Raw genomic sequence first — 15,621 nt, forward strand, 5'->3', positions numbered from 1 at the left:
GTGGTTCTCTGTCACAGTATCACAGTTGATGGATGGTGGTGGAGAAAGCGTTTCTGCAGCTCTTAATCCATAGCACTGAAAGCACAAATCAGGATGTTTGATTTTTTCTTTTTTCCAAACTCCCACGGTGTGAGTCCTGAAATGAGCTCGTACTACAGGGTGAAAAGTTTTCAGTTAAAAATATTTTTATATAATTATTCTCTTTTTTCTTCTTTTTTTCTTTTTTCTGCCCCAGTATGATTTTTTACTTCTGTCAGTGTAAACTGTCCAGATGATACTCTGTGCCCCAGCAGGTGCTTTACTCCTGTAGGATTACAAATGGAAAAGGGGCACCTGGGGCTGTGCCCCGGGCTCGGCTGTGTGCTTGAAACGCCACCCAAAAGAAGCTGGTTGCCTCCATGAATCTTCGTGCTTTCTGTCTCACAGGATGTCTTTGGGTAATTAGTGTGAGCCGTTATAAAAGCTAGGTTTACTCTTTCTTGGTGAATGCTGAATCCTAGAGTAGCATTTTGCAAGAGAGTTGGGCACCGTATTGCTTTATTTTGTGTGTTGGAGCTCTCTCTGGGACACAGAGCAGGTATACCCAATGCACAGCTCCGCACAGCCAGCAGTGCAGCCCAGCCCCGGCCCCACACAGTGCTCTGAACAGCAAAGAATGTGCAGCCATGCTTTCTCTTTGGATAAAGGAACTTGAAAACCGATTTCAATTTTCCAAAAAAATCATCACTTTATGTTGGTGACACCATTTTAATTGGTACAAATGCATTACCTGCCCGTTTCCAAATGGAATGCATAGAGTTCCAATCAGATATTCGACTCCAAAATCTAATCATGTCTCCTGACTGGACTTCTGTCAGACCTCTTTTAACAGACAGAAATATTCCTCACTTTGCAGTCAAGCCTAATTCACGTCGTCGCTTTTTGGCAGTAAGCACACTTGTGAACAATTGCAAAGAATGAAGCATGGGAAGAGTAAAATTTCATCAACAATCACAACAAACACATTAAGACCTCATGAAAAATTGCAACCATTGACATCAAACGAGGCATTGATGCATTATATATGCATCAATAATAAGGTCAAATATGCCACCAGTTTTACTGGTGCTCTTGAACATTTTTAGCGAGGACATAGACAGTGGGATTGAGTGTATCCTCAGCTGATGACACCAAGCTGAGGGGTGCAGTTGGCACAATAGAAGGCAGAGACGCTATCCAGAGGGACCTGGACACACGTGAAATAGAAGGCACGTGAGCATCTTGTGAGGTTTAACAAGGCCAAGTGCAAGGTGTTGCAATTGGGTTGAGGCAGTCGCAGATGCGGGTAGAGACTGGGAGGAGAACACATAGAGAGAAGCCCTGTGGAGAAGGACATAACGGGTCATAATGGCCAAAAAGCTGGAGATGAGCCAGCAGTGCGTGCCTGGAGCCCGGAAGGCCTGAGAAAGGTGTCCAGCAGGGCAGGGCGGTGATTGTCCCTCTCTACTGTGCCCTTGCGAGGCCCCATCTGAAGTACTGCGCCCAAGCCTGGGGTGCCAAGCACAGGAGAGATGTGGAGCGGTGGGAGGGGGTCCAGAGGACGGCCACAAAGACGAGACAAGGACTGGAGCACCTCACCTAAGAGGGCAGGTTTGAGGGAGTTGGGTTAACTTAGCTTTCAAAACAGAAGGCTTTGGGGAGACCTCGTTGCAGCCTTCTAGTACTTTTAAGGCTCCTGCCAAGCTGGAGGAGGACTGACTTTTTCTTGCGGTCTGATAGTAATAGGACAAGGGGGAATGGCATTAAACTAAAAGAGGATAGAGAGAGATGAGGTGTTAGAAAGAAACTGTTTACTCAGCAAGTGGCGAGGCACTTGCGAAGTTCCGCCCTGAGGGGTTCTGGATGCCCCACTGCTGGAGTCATTTGAGGCCAGGTTGGATGGGATCCTGGGCATCCTGATCTGGTGGTGCACGAACCTACTCACGGCAAGGGGGTTAGAACTGGATGATATTTAAGGGCCCCTCCAACCTAAGCCATTCTGCTGGGGAGAAGACAACCCTGTGGTTGAGGTCTGAACTCTGCCCACCCCAGGAAAAGACAAGAAGAGTGAAGCTGATGTGGATGAATGTGGGATTTATTGTCTTGGCTGATGTTGACCAAGTTGAACAAGCTGATGTAAATGAGCGTGGGATTTGTGGTCTTGGCTGATGTTGACCAAGTTGAGCAGGTGTCATTGGCACACGGCTGCTCCTGTGCAGACTGAGGGTCTGGCTGTGGGGATTGTGGTTCTGCAGATGGACCGGGGAGCAGCTTTGTGCTTTGTGCCCAGGCTGGCCGCCGCTGTTGGGACCGGCTGCCGCGGCGTGCTCGGGTCTGTGTGGGAAGTCGCAGCCCGACATCCCGCTGCGGAAGGGCTTCATGTGTGGGCCCTCCCCTGCTGCCTGGAGGGTCTTCTGTGTCCTGGCAGCGGGGAACCCCTCGAAGGCCTCGATGTCACTGGGGTGGCTGAGCAGAGCGTGCTGCTCTGTGCAGCTTGGCGTGGCTTTTGTCTGCTGCCACGGCTTCTTCTGGGCCGGCTCTGGGAACGTGAGGCCCGATCTTGAAGTGGGGAGCGGCTTCGTGCCCGGCCCGTCCCCTGCTGCCTGGGACTCCTTCCGGGCGCAGCCACTGGGGAATCGCTGGAGGGCCGCGATGCCCTCTGTTGGGTGGACCTGCGGGAGATGCTGTTGGTGCGTGGGGCTGTTGCACGGCCGCTTCCGCGGTGTCCTTGGCGCCGCAGAGATGCCTCCTGATCCTCAGGGAGGCGTGGGCGGATTGCCCTCTGCCGTCTCCCAGGCCCACTGGGCAGGTGGCTGTTCTCAGGCAGCTGGGATCTATGTGATGCTGCCTGGCTGCTGGGGCCGGAGCTGATGTTCTCCGGTCCCTGGGAGCCACAGGGAGGCTCCAGAGCCCCTTGGCTGGAAGTTCTGGGGCCGGTGTGCTCCATGTTGGTGCTGGGTCCGGCACGCTCCGTGTTGCTGCTGGAGGCTGTAAAGGAAAGCAGGAAGGTCATTGGGATGAAGCTGCAGGCTTGAGTCGGAACGGGCTGCCCTCCTTCCTGGGGCAGAGAGAGCCTGGCAGGGCCACCCTGAGCAGCACCCACTGCCAGGCGTTGCCCGGCCCCTGCCTAGGGAACCACAACTGTTTGCATCTTACCGGTGCCCATGCCAGCACAGCTGTCACACTCCCAGCTGTTAACTCTGTTGCTCAGGTAGGAGCATCGTCGGTGGGTCCCTTCTGCAGCACAGGAGCTGCAGAGGAGCAGCTGCCAGGGCCTGGGGAAGCAAACGGATTGTGGCTGTGAGGACAAAGTGAGCCAAGCCAGGCAGTGGCCGGCACATCTGCGGTGCTCAGCCCTGGTTCCCCATCGTGTGCTGAGGCTGAGATCCCCTGCAGAAGCCCGGAGGGCTGCCGAGGTAACTCACCCATCCGCCTCTTCCTGCTCCCTGCCTCCTGGGTAAAGGCACTTGCTGACATCGCAGCGCCCGTGCCTCTGTAGAAGCGATGGGTAGGTGTTATCATCCCACCAAGACGGTCTCCTACAGGAGAAGGGAGGGAATGTGATGAGCCCCCGGTTCCCTGCCATGTGTGATCCAGGGTATCCCTGTTCATCCAAGGCAACCCCATTTCCAGCTTCTCTGTGAAGCTGAGGCCTGTGCTGGTGAGACAGCAAAGGGCCAGGCCTGCAAGGACAGTCCCTGGGCAGGCCCAGCACTCGCGCCTTCCCATCTGCAGAGCTGATGGGGAGAAGGACACCAACCTGACTGGGATTTGGATCCCCAGAGTGGACATTTCTGCACGGAATTGCTCCGTGTCTTGACAAATGGGGCACTGGAAGCACATGGTGCCGGCATTCATGGCCTGCCCCTGCATGAGAAGCAAAAGCAGCGTGAGCGTGAGCGGGGCCTGGTGCTGCTGAGCACTGGCCGTGGCCACAGGGTGAGGGGAGGGCTCCTACCTGGACGCAGCTGCGGTGGAACCAGGTGTGCTTGCACACTGGGCACCTCAGGGTCTGGTAGGACGTGCTGTCCTCCAGGGGCTCCAGACAGATGATGCAGTCGGTGCCTTGGGATGGAGCTGCCTCCGCTGCCTGTCGCGGGCGGTGCTTGCAGCAGAAGGACCTGAGGGAAGATGCAAGGGATGGGCATGGTGAGAAGCACTGCGAGGAGGGCAGAGCAGCAGGCAGGAGCCCCAGGCCCCGGCTCTGGCAGGCTGCTGGGAGCTGTCGCTGCAGGTTCCTCCCTGGCTTGGCTGCTGTTGACAGCCCTTACCTGTGCTGCCCAAAGAACTGGGTGACACATTCGCCGTCCACGGCGCAGGGCAGGTGGAAGCTGCGTGCACAGCCTCTCTCTGCGCAGCTGATGGCGGCTCCTCTCTCGCCACAAACAAAGCATTGCTGAAAAGAACAGGGCAGCCCCGATCAGCAGCAGGCTCGGGGCCTCCACGACTGGCCCCACACCTCTGGGAAGGGCACAGGCTGAGGAAGCTGCTGGATCCCACTCTGCAGAGCCGCCTGGCAGAGAAGGCTCATCTGCTATGGCAGGACTTTGCCATAGGGAACCCCGCTGCACATTCTCTCTTTAAGAAGGGAGTGAAAGAATCTCGAAACTCCTGACAGGAGGAGCCCTTCTGCTCTTTTGTGACCTCAGTAAGTGGTTGGATTCTGCGCTCACTCGGCTAATGATGTGGACATGGCTCAGGCTGTATTTTCCCTTAGTGATAATTAACATCTCAGCACTCTGATATCCTATCTCTGGCACGATCTGGAAGCTCTCTGCAAACCTTGGCTTCCGTTTTCTCCAATGTTTATTCCTTTCTCACTTCAGAAGCAGCGCGGCGTGGTTCCCTGCGTTTGGGAACAGCAGCCAGCAGGCTGCCAGAGATCCAACTGCGCCTTGCAGCGCACAGAGGGACGCGATGGGGATGGACCATCCTTCCTGCCAGGCAAGAGTGAGTTTCTTCAGTCCTCTGTCATGAAGGATGGAAGGATGAATTTTGAGTATTGCTTCTGGGCGGGTGCAGTGCTGCAGGAGATGTCGAGCCACCACCCATTTGGATGCAGGAAGGAGCAGTGAGAAGTGAACTATCAGTGTGTGTTTTGGCTGTCAAAGTAGCATCTTTCTGTTTTCTGGGGGGACGTGGGCTTACTGGACAATACTTCTGCTGCTTGCTGGTGTCTGTGAAATCAACACACAGTCTGTTGTTGTAGCGACGGAGCCTGCGCGCCCATGGAATGGTGCAGGGCAAGGAGGGAAACGGAAAGCCTCCGCTGGTAAGAAGCTCTTGTGAGCTGTGGTGTGGGTACCTGCCTCTAAATAGGGCTGCGTGAAGGGCAGTGTGTGTGAGGGAGGGGAGAGGAAAGGGCATGGCAGTTCTGTGCTGACTGCAGAAAGGCACAACATTGGAGCAGCGGAAAGGCAACTTGAAGAACTGCTCTCGAAGACCAGAAGTTTGTGGTTGGCTGTGCTCAAACCTTCCTGCACAGAGAGCTCTTCACATCTTTGTTGTCTCCTTTCTGTCAGAAGCTGATGCAAGCTGCCTTCCAGCAAAGCGCAGCCATGTGGAAAGCCAGGGGAGGAGCACAGAGTGTGGCACAGCACCCAAGAGAGGTACAGACGCACAACAGGCATCTGGGTTTGGTGCACTGCATTTCTAGTTAGGCTTTCTGCCTGTTCTTTCCTGGGACTGATCTCATTGCGTGTTGCTTTGGGTCTTAATCCCTGGGCTTTGCAGTTACCTTTCCTGTTCTGATTTGTAATGGGAACCCAACGTTCACCCGACATCCCTTACCGTGAACATGGTACGGGAGCTGGCATTGAGCCTTTGGGATTTTCTTGCTTTTCCCAGCAGTGACGGATATGCCGGAGGACATCACGGACATTCAGGGTTTGCTCTCTTGGATCAATGGTGAGTTTGGGGGCTGCAGAGCCCAGAGGCACATTTTTGCACCGAGTGAGTGTGGGAAGGTTATCATCACCATTCTGAGGGATGTTCTTGCTTTTCCAGAGGTGGCAAGAGCTGTGGAGGTCCCCCATGAGAAGCGCAGCAGCCCTATCCCAGAACGCGTCATTGCTGAGCTCCCAGACGAGTCCAGGGACAGCAGAGAGCTCAGCACGGAGGCACAGGCTGCCACCGGGACCCCCACTGACCCCTTCTGGGGGCTTCCACCATCCCCTGGGTTCCTGCCTGAGCTGCAGTGTGGGTTGTCGCGGCTGCACCCCGTCATGCCACCAGCAAGTGCCCGGCTCAGCCCACGGCCGACCACCCTGGCTGTCAGCACACCTCCCAAAGCAGCCCAAATCACACAGCCCATCAAGGAGGTGCAGCACAGGCAGCCCCAGGAGGTTCCGGCAGAAAAGAAGAACAGGGGCAGCACCAAGCCACCGTGCAAAGAAAGAAGAGAAAGACAAGGCCGCAAACACCTGGGCCAAGGGAAGCTGTGTGGGGCCAGCGCAGGATCCAGCGGCAGCGGGCAAGCGGGCACTGCCAGCGAGCTGCGCGTGCACTTGTGCGAATCCATCTGGGCCGTGCACCCACTGGGGCAGAGGGTGACTGTGGTGGGGCCGGTGCGCCAGCCACCCTCTGTGCAGCCCCAGCCTACGGCCGGCGCTGGCCCCGCCGCCCCCCGGCCCCAAGCTGGCGGCACGGACCGGGCAGCGCCGGCACCTGCAGGCGGCACGGCACGAGAAGAGGGCACCGCCAAGAAGACGGCGCCGAGCTGCCCGCCCCCATCCTTGCGCAGGAGCTCACCGCCGCCGAGGGACCCACCGTCACAGTGGCACAAATCGCAGCCTCGGTCGCAGCGCCCCATGGAATTTGTGCCCTGCGTGGGGCCCCGGCTGCGTGGCGGCGCGGCACCCACAGCGCTGGAGGAGTTGCTGCCCATCACAGCCGAGCAGCGGCCCGAGCGGGAGCGCGTGAAGAAGCTGGCCCAGGAGGAGCGGCAGCGGGCGGCCCGGCAGATGAAGATCGGCCCCGTGCAGTTCCTGGTGCAGTGGGAGATAGACATGGCCATAGCCAACCGGTACGGCTACCCGTAACCCTGCGCTCCTTGCCGGCCCCACAGCACCAGGCGGCAGCCGCAGCGTTCCAGGGGCACCACCAGCGGCCCCATCCCTCCCCTCCTGAACCCAGCCGTCCTCCACAGTCAGCAGTGCGGTGGGATGGGACGTTGTCTGGGCGCTCAGCTGTGGTGGGATGGGAAATTTAGGATTACTGTCGTTTCTGTTTCTCGTCGTATTCTTGGATAGGTTATTAAAAGCTTTGTGTTTGTGTTTTGCTACGTCCCTCTGCCTGCAGTCATTTGTGCTGTGTCACAGCCCCCCAGCTCCCCACGCCCACCTCCGGGGCAGGATGGGGCACCACAGATGGCCACGGTGTCCCTCAGCTGCCACCAGCAGCCCCAGCCCTCCTCTCTCCCTGCAGTCCTTTGTGCAGCGGGATGCAGAGGGCGTTTCACACAGCTCGCCTGCTCTGCCCAGTGCTGTGAATTGCCGTGGGGATGGGCAGCAGGCAGGGCACGGGCGGATGGAGGGGAATCGCATCAGCTCACCGTGGCCAGCAGAGACTCCGGCAGCGGCAGCAGGGGCAGTTCCCATGGAGGGGGGAAGCAGGGGCGGCTGGGCCTGCCGTGCAGACGGACAGACAGGCATCAAGACGCCTCCCACGTCACGGTTCTTCCACCCCCACACCGTTTGGCTCCTGGCAGTTTTGTCTGCAGACGGGGACCCGGCCAAGTCTGTACACCCAGAGCAGGATTTTCCAGCTGGCGGCCGCTCACGAGTGCTGTCCCCCAGGGCTGGGGACTGGGGCCACTCCTACTGAACACCTTTATCAATGACCTTGAGCAGGGCATTGAGCGCACCCTCAGTGCGTTCACAGACGGCACTGAGTTCAGAGGGAGCTGCTCTGCCAACCTGAGCCGTTCTGTGCTTCTAAGCTTCCACGCTCGCTGCCATATCCATTCCAAGTCCATCCCGTATGCAGAGCCCAGCCCATATATATCCCATTTCCCAATATCCCATCCCGTATTCATCCCATATCCATATTCCTGCACCCCACATCCCAATGCCACATCCAGCATCCCAACTGCACATTCCAACCTCACATCCAACATCCCAACTCCATATCCCAAACCCATGTCCTATATCCCACATCCCAATCCCAATTCCAAATCTCATTCCCCATCCCTCATCCCAACCCCATCTCACACCTGTCAATCCCAATCCCTCATCCCAAATCCCGATCCCAATCCCAATCCCAATCCCATCCGCTACAGCAATAGGGAACACTCCGAGCCCCGCCCCCATCGCAGCTCCGTCCCGCCCCCGGGCTCTCATTGGTCAGGGGCAGTTCCGGCTTGTCGCAGCATCTCATTGGTCAAGTGCCGCTCTGTCCCGCCCCCGCCTCTCTCTAGTTATAGGCAGTTCCGGCTCATTCCTGCCTGTCATTGGTCAGCGGCAGCGCCGCCGGCTCCGATTGGCTGAGGCGCCGCGCGCGGGAACGGCCGTCGGCAGCCGGCTCTCCCCTCGGACGGCGCCGGTCCCACAGCCGCTGCGCGCCGGAGCTGTCCGGGCAGCACCGAGACGGAACCGCGGCACGACGGGAGCGGTGCTGAGGACAGCGGCGCCGGAGGTGCGCGGGAGAACGGCTCCGGGCCGGGGCCGGGGAGAGGAGCCGGCAGCGCTGCTCGCGGTGCCCCCCGGGGCTGAGGTGGGCTGTGGGTGCGGGGGACGGTGGGGGAGATCCGGGGGGATGTGGGAGTTTAGGGGCTGTGGGGATATTGGGGGGTATTGGGGGATGTGGGGTACTGTGGGGCTACAGGGGGGCATGGAGTAATGTGGGGATACTGGGGGCTGTGGGGGGTCTGTAGGGGTGGATATGGGGGGATATCGGGGGCTGTGAGGAAACAGGAAGTTCTGAGCAGAATGTAGGGGTGATGGGGGCTGTCGGGGGCTCTGGGGGATATGGGGTATAGAAAGCTGTGGGGGACTATAGAAGGGGTATAAGAGGATATGGAACAAGAGGGGGCTGTGGGGGTGATATGGGGCGCCGTGGGGGGGGGATCGATATGGGGCTGTGGGTGGCTATAAGGGGTGGGGGGGCTGTAGGGAGGGTTTTAGGGCTATGTGGGCTCTATAGGGGGCTGTTGGGATCTCAGGGGGCTATCGGGGCGAAATGGGGCTGTAAGGGGCTATACAATTCTATTGGGGAGGTACAGGGGGTTGTGGAGGGATATAGGGAGATATGGGGCAATAGTGGGGGTGTTATAGGGGGATATAGAATTATAAGGGGTGTTATAGAGGGATATAGGGTTATAAGGGTTTGTGGTGGGCTGTGAGAGGGTTTGGGGTGATAGGAGGCAGGGGGCTATAGAGAGGGATGTTGCGCTATGAGGGGTTGTGAGGGAGGCTGTGGGGAGGATATAGGGTGGCAGTGGGAGGCTATTGGTGGGTATAGGGAGAATGGGGCTGTAGGGATTATATGGGGGCTATGGATTTCAAAGGGGCTGTGTGGGGCCATAGGGTGATACGGGGCTATAGGGTGGGCCATAAGGGGATGTGGGGCTAAAAGGCTGTCCCTACCTTTGCCCCCATACCTTTGCCCCCTCCCTTTCCCCCTTCCATAGCAGGGTGGGTGAAATGCTGGTCATGAAACTTAAATCAGAATTGAAGTTGTATTGGAATAGAATATGATTATTTTGTGGTCTTAAATCTGAAACGTGTTTTCTCCTTAGATGCAGGTATTGTTTAATAAGGACTTTGGGGAAGGTTTCAGTATGAAATCTCCTGATCAGGAAGAAAGAGGAATGTTTTGGAGGACTTAATCACGAGTGGAGCTGCTGCTGACCCTCCACTTGCAACCAGCAGGCAGGTGAGGATGTTGTGCATCTCAGCCTTTCCTCGCTGCAAGGTACCAGCGATTCAGTCTGTGCTGTGCAGTGATTTTCCACCAGCACTTCTGCTTGTATGTGAGCATCTGCTGACGTTGTCTGATGGCTTTAGGCTGGGCAGACACGGGAAGCACTGCCTGCAGCAGCAGCAGCTGAGCTCTGTGTGCCAGAGGAAGGAACGCGGCATCTGGAGGAGCAGGAGGAGGAGAGCCTGCGTGACTCTGCGTGTTCTGCAGGGCCGTTCCTCACAGACTGCCGCTGACAGACGTTGGGGCACTGCAGAGCCTGTTGGTGCGTAGGAGGTAAAGCGGTGTTGGTGTGTAATGCCATTTGATCTGTGTGCATGCAGAATGTCCCCGTGTTTGTATTTCTCAGTGTTTGTGGCCCTGCTTTTGTTCAAAGGTGTCAGACCTCCGTGCGTCTTTGCTCCCCCTCCAGCCGGTTTGGAGAAGTGTCTTTTTGGAAGCGTTTAAGATGGTGAATTTTGCTAGACAGAGTGCTTGTCTAATCCAACCTCTTAACTGCAAGGTTTGTTCTGCAGGTCCTGATGATGGCACAGGCATTAAACAGCCCGGAGCTCATCACTGGGGAGAGGCTACGCATTGCATTGTGAAGGGAGAGATGGAGGAGGGGTTTGAACAGTGGTGTGCAGGCATGAAAGAAGCTGGTAAGAGAAGAGGTGTGTGTTCTGAGAGCAAGGGCTGTGCGGCTCATCTCTGTGTTTTCCAGGAAATGTGAGGCAGAGCTCTCTGCTCTCTGTTCTTTCTCGCAAGACTGCGGCCCTTCAAAGTGCGCTGTGGATGGGCGGCGCGATGACAGCCCAAGGATGGCAGCAGGAGATGCAGCGCAGCCCTCTCCAGCAGCAAGGTGCATTGGTTTGTCTTGCTTATTCTTGAAGTAGAAGGAGTGTTTAGCTTCCACAGTCGGTGGCTTGATAGCATGTTTTGAAGGCTTTGGGGCCCTTCCTCCGTGTTACTCACATCCTAAGGCAGTGAAGGACTTCCCTTGCTGTGTAGGAATGGTTCCTGTGCAAGGCCATGGTCGTCTGCCTGTGGCAGAGACTGAAGGTGATGGTTTTGTGACTGCAATTATGGAGTCGGCTTTTTAATGGCAGCTACACCCTGCTAACATGCAGCTCTTTCTGACACAGGCAGGACGTGGGCAGCGGTACTGCAGCTCCTCTGGCAGCTTTGCAGCTGTGCTGGGAAGCAGAAGATGTGGATTTGAAAGAAGAACTCCGTTCCTGGGACGTTCCCCTGTTCTTCCCCTAGCTGTTCCCTTGCCTCAGCCCGAATTCCCTTTTGCATTCCTGTTTCCCTTCCATCCTACTGGCTGCCCCTTGTTTTCCCCAAGCTTTCCCTCTCCTTTCCCATGACAGCCCACCCATAATTCCCTCAGAGCCCCAATAACCCCCTCAGCATTTCCCCAGCAAGATCCCTGTAGGCACCTCACAGCCCCCCACAGAGCCCCATAGCCCTTTCAGGACCTCCTCAGACCTGGTACTCCTCCCCCATAGCTGCCTGGAAACATCCCAGACCTCCACAGTCCCCAGCAGCACCCCATGTCCCTTACTGGACTCCCACTGAGCCCCCTTATTTCCTCCCTCTGTCCTCCCTTGCCACCTCCAGGACCTCCCTGGGATCTCCCCCACAGTCCTTGACACAGGACCCAGGTCACCATTCCAGGAATCCCGTAGCCCACCTGGGGCCCCTCCTCACCTCCGTGTCCTCCCAGATCCCATACAATTGCACAATAATGGGTCAGGGCTGCCTGCTGCAGGAGAGGAATTTGGAGCTGGAGAAGGGGTACAGATGTGGGTAACAGTGACGTGTGGGGCATTAGAGATATGGGGGCCCAGGAACATGGGAGGATATGGGGATCTGGGCCACAGGCTGCAGGAGCAGAGTGCTGCACAGCAGAAGGCAACGTGTGAGGTAAAGGTGGGACTTGGGGGCACGGGGACATGGGGTGGCATGGGGACGTAGCGGGTCTGGGGGTACGTGGGGAGGGGTTTGGGGTCAGAATGGGGGATGTGGGCCATGTTGGAGTGCATGTATTGATTTCTTCCTGAGAGGGGACTGGGGTTCCCTGTGGCCCAAAGGTGTAGCCCTGATCCATAACCCCACATGACCCCATAACCCCATAGAACTCGGCGTGACCCCAAGGCTCCACGTGACCCATAGCCCTGTGAGCACCATCAGCCCATATGAGGCTGTGGACAGTGATGGGTCAGTTCTTGGGTTGTTCAGGCGGTACTGGAGGGTGGCTGTGGGGCTGCTGTAGAACAGCAGTCTCTATCTGCCCCGACCCTCATCTTGCCCACATCTTGGGGGGCAAGATGGGGGTCAAAAGGGCAATGGGGGGCTATGGAGGGGGTCCCATGATCAGAGCAGATTCCCCACCAGCTGCGTGTGAGGGAACATCAGCCCCACTGAGCTGTGGGTGTGTCCCATAGCTGCCCCATAGCAGCCCCAGAGCCATCCTAGAGCAGCCCCAGAACAGCCCCATCACTGCCCACGGCCCGTGGCCAGCAGCAGTTCCACCACAGCGGTGTGTTGGGTAAAGGCAGCTCCAAGGTGTGGCTCTGCCCCATAGCTGCCCCATAGCTGCCCCAGAGTGCCCCTATAGCCCTCCCATAGGCGTCCTTTAACTGCCCCACAACCCTGTACGACTTACCCACATCCCAGCAGATCCCCCCAAGTGCCTTTGGGATGTGCAAGAAACGCTCTCATCTGATGTTCCATTAGGCACAGTTCTCGGTGCAGCAGCAAAGCTCATTTCTTATTGCTCAGATGATTTCCAGCAGCACACAGGTGACACACACAGCCATGCTGACCACGGCAGGGTGCAGCTTCTTGTTGCAGAGTCCCATAGCGGTGGGTGACCGTGCAAAAGGGGAATCCCACCGCTGATGTTCTCCATCCTTCTCTTTCTGCACCACCATGCATTCCTTCCTCCTCGTGCTGCGCTGCGATCAGAGTTCTTTGTCCATTCCTGCTCCAACAGCCCCAATCTGGGATACCTTTTTTTTTGTAAAGAGTTCTGCTGTTTGTTCTGCAGCTGACTTGGATTTCTTCTCCCACTGTCTTGTGAAGGAGTTGATTTGCTTCAGTCCATCCCAGCTCCATTCCTGGTTCAAGTCTCCCTCATTGCCACACAGCACTGCAGCAGCCAAGCTCCAGTGCCTTCCCCAGTCTCAGTGGGATCAGTTTGTTCTGTTCTCGTCCACTTAGAGGAACAGAAGCTACCAACCCACCAACCCTTGTGACAGGTATTTCCCTCCAAAGCATTCCTGTCCTTCTTGTGGCCCCTTTGTCCAGTTCCCAGCTCTCCAAACTGAGACGTACGGCTGCAACCCGCCCCAGTCTTCCTTGGGGCAGCTCTGGGGCAGCCCCACTCTGAGGAAGGAGGAGATGCTTTTTCCCCACACACAGCTGGTTCTATGGCCACATAGGGTGAGGACACGGGGTCGTGGGTCACATGAGGGTCCTGGATGGTCACAGGGTTATGGGGTTACGTCGGGTTATGGGGTGGCACAGAGTTATGGGGTCAGATGAGATTGTGGGTCACAGTGATGGGGTCATATGGGATGGTAGGGGCATTTGGGGTGACATGGGGTTATGGGCCACATGGGGTTATATAGTCAAGGTGAGGTGGAGGCAAGGATCCCAGAGTTCTGGGGCCACATGTCAGGGGTTGCAGCGTGATGGGGGCAGGCAGGGTCAGGGAGTCACAGTGTGGTGTGGGGGGTATGGTTCACACAGGGCTGTGGGTCACGTGCAGCCATGGGGTCACACACATACAGGGTTACGTGGTCCTCTTGGGTTCTGGCTCATGTGGGGTTATGGCTCAGGGCCCCACCTTTGGGTCCAGGGACCCCCTGTACAGTCTCACAAAAAAAGAAATGCACTCCAACACTGCCCCACATTCCCCCTTTTTACCCAAAAATGCTCCCCACATCCTCCCGTTCCCCCCGTGTCCCCATACAACTCCATACCCCCGTGTCCTACCTGCAGCCAACATCCTGCCTACTTGAGAGCAGCACTCTGCCCCTGCAGGCTGTGTTTTCATATCCAGCCCATGTCCCTATATCCCCCATAGCACCCCACAGAGCCCCAGATCTCCTCAAGGACTTTCTCAGACCCAGTACACCTCCCCCAAATTCTGCCTGGTACCTCACAGAGCCCCACAATCCCCAACAGCACCCCATGTCCCCCACTGGGCTCCCTTTCAACCCCTCTATTTCCTCCCTCACACCGTCCTTACCCATTCCAGCTCCCCCCAGGGATCTCACAGCCCCCCACAGTCCCTGACAGGACCCCCATCACCGTCCCAGGCCCCCCATAGCCCACCCGGGGCTCTGGTGCTGAACCCGGCGTCCTCGGGGAGCTGTGCCGCAGTGCTGCGCCCTGAGCCCTTGTGCAGTGCTGCAGATCCCAGGGCAGTGGGCGCTGCTCTGCATGTCCCCGCCCGGCCCAGGAACGCCACCCCTGCGCTGTCTGTGAAAGTCTTGTCTTGGCTCCTGGCACATCTTCCATCTGCAGAGCACATGAGGAGTGTCCCTCAGACTGCGGCTCCGGGTTAACCCCGCAGCGTCCAAACGAGGAATCCCGCAGCAACCCGCATCTCGGGATGGGGCTGCAGCTGTGCCCCAGTGCCTTCATTACAGGTGTCCTTGCACACGCGCGTGCGTTTGCCCAAAGGGTGTGTGCAGGTGTGTGGATACACGTGCGTGTGCATGCACAGGGGTGCAGCAGTTCTGCCTCAGAGCCTCGTGGGCCCGCAGGTGACATGTGGCTGTGGAGGTGGCTGGGAGCGCACTGCTGGCTGCAGAGCTGCTGGGCGGTGACAGTTTGAAGGGTGAGCGGGGAAGGGGGCCCCTTCCATAGCATCACACAATCACTCAGGCTGGAAAAGACCTTCAAGATCATCGAGTCCAACCTAACCATCCTACCCTAACTCTAACATCCCTCAGCTACATCACGTCCCTGAGCACCACATCCAAACTGTTTTTAAACACATCCAGGGATGGTGACTCTAAGACTCCACCATTCCTGCTCTGCCCTGAAGAGCCAAGTACCCAAAGTTTAGGGTTAGGGGAGGAGTTGAAGGTGAGGAGGGCAGAGCACAAGAGCAGGGTCTGTGGGTGTTGGGTGTTCAGGATAGGGATTAGGGGTTAGAACTCACCATTTTGGGGCAGAGATTAAGCAAAAGTTTAGTGAGAGGGCATGGTGTTCTGCTGAATTTTTCAGAACACTGGGTACAGGTAAGCATTACGGATAGGTGTTTAGTTTTGGGCTGCAGGGAAGGCTAGAATTAAATACAATATTTTAATGCTACCAATTAAAGCTTGGTTTTAGCGTGAGTGGGAGAGTAATTGTGGGAATCTGTGCAGTCCATTACTTGGTAATGTTCTCATCAGCAACAACACTGCCACCACACCACTGAATTCTGTCTCAGTGCAACACTGAGCCTTTTCATGGAAAAGCTTCTGTCTCATCTCTGTTGTCTGTTCCATTCCTGAGATGGAAGTGGCACCTGACTCAGGAAGGAGAAGGACACAGAGCTCTTCAGGAGGACCTGCACCACCTGCCCAGCAGCTCTGTGCTACCCCACAGTTGCACTTCCTACCTACAAATTCATGCTCTAGAATGTCTCCTGAGAGTCCTGGGCAACCTTTCCTGGGCTCTCATGTGTGCTTCAGCTACCCT

The 15,621-nt window shown here is 56.9% G+C and overlaps 2 protein-coding genes and 1 long non-coding RNA gene across 7 annotated transcripts; 2 read left to right on the top strand and 1 right to left on the bottom strand.

The window, feature by feature from the left end:
* Positions 1 to 4: 4 nt before the first annotated feature.
* On the bottom strand, positions 5 to 4,426 carry LOC149914437 (E3 ubiquitin-protein ligase PHF7-like; the record flags this gene model as incomplete). Its single annotated transcript, XM_090126342.1, has 6 exons — positions 5 to 3,006; positions 3,175 to 3,293; positions 3,444 to 3,557; positions 3,779 to 3,885; positions 3,977 to 4,139; positions 4,290 to 4,426. Coding segments are annotated over 6 exons (1,251 nt in total), but the record flags the coding sequence as incomplete, so codon positions are not given.
* Positions 4,341 to 8,350, top strand: LOC116241208 (uncharacterized). Of its 2 annotated transcripts, XM_090126617.1 has the most exons (5): positions 4,341 to 4,968; positions 5,228 to 5,290; positions 5,541 to 5,627; positions 5,866 to 5,925; positions 6,025 to 8,350. In XM_090126617.1, exons 1-5 carry the CDS (start codon positions 4,821 to 4,823, stop codon positions 7,056 to 7,058), a joined length of 1,392 nt encoding a protein of 463 aa, XP_089982743.1. In that variant the 5' UTR covers positions 4,341 to 4,820; the 3' UTR covers positions 7,059 to 8,350. The 2 variants fall into 2 exon arrangements, with proteins under 2 accessions (XP_089982743.1, XP_089982742.1); XM_090126616.1 differs by having other exon boundaries at positions 5,866 to 8,350.
* Positions 8,351 to 8,482: 132 nt separating this feature from the next.
* LOC149914438 (uncharacterized) lies at positions 8,483 to 15,552 on the top strand. 4 transcript variants are annotated; one of them, XR_016460393.1, is made up of 6 exons: positions 8,483 to 8,730; positions 9,755 to 9,891; positions 10,023 to 10,212; positions 10,452 to 10,777; positions 11,061 to 13,181; positions 14,455 to 15,552. It is a non-coding gene; the product is annotated as an uncharacterized LOC149914438 (long non-coding RNA). The 4 variants fall into 4 exon arrangements; XR_016460392.1 differs by lacking the exon at positions 14,455 to 15,552 and having other exon boundaries at positions 9,755 to 9,930; positions 11,061 to 13,775; XR_016460390.1 differs by lacking the exon at positions 14,455 to 15,552 and having other exon boundaries at positions 11,061 to 13,775.
* Positions 15,553 to 15,621: the final 69 nt, after the last annotated feature.

This window comes from Phasianus colchicus, chromosome 29 (assembly GCF_987193195.1).
Source record: "Phasianus colchicus chromosome 29, bPhaCol1.hap1.1, whole genome shotgun sequence".
NCBI classification, from domain to species: domain Eukaryota; kingdom Metazoa; phylum Chordata; class Aves; order Galliformes; family Phasianidae; genus Phasianus; species Phasianus colchicus.

What these genes read in the sequence shown, in the direction of transcription:
- LOC116241208 (XM_090126616.1), top strand. Translation starts at nt 4,821, where the DNA reads ATGTTTATTCCTTTCTCACTTCAGAAGCAGCGCGGCGTGGTTCCCTGC. An exon ending in GAAACGGAAAGCCTCCGCTG is followed by an intron (nt 5,291 to 5,540) that starts GTAAGAAGCTCT and finishes CCTTTCTGTCAG; the next exon opens with AAGCTGATGCAAGCTGCCTT. An exon ending in TGGCACAGCACCCAAGAGAG is followed by an intron (nt 5,628 to 5,865) that starts GTACAGACGCAC and finishes TGCTTTTCCCAG; the next exon opens with CAGTGACGGATATGCCGGAG.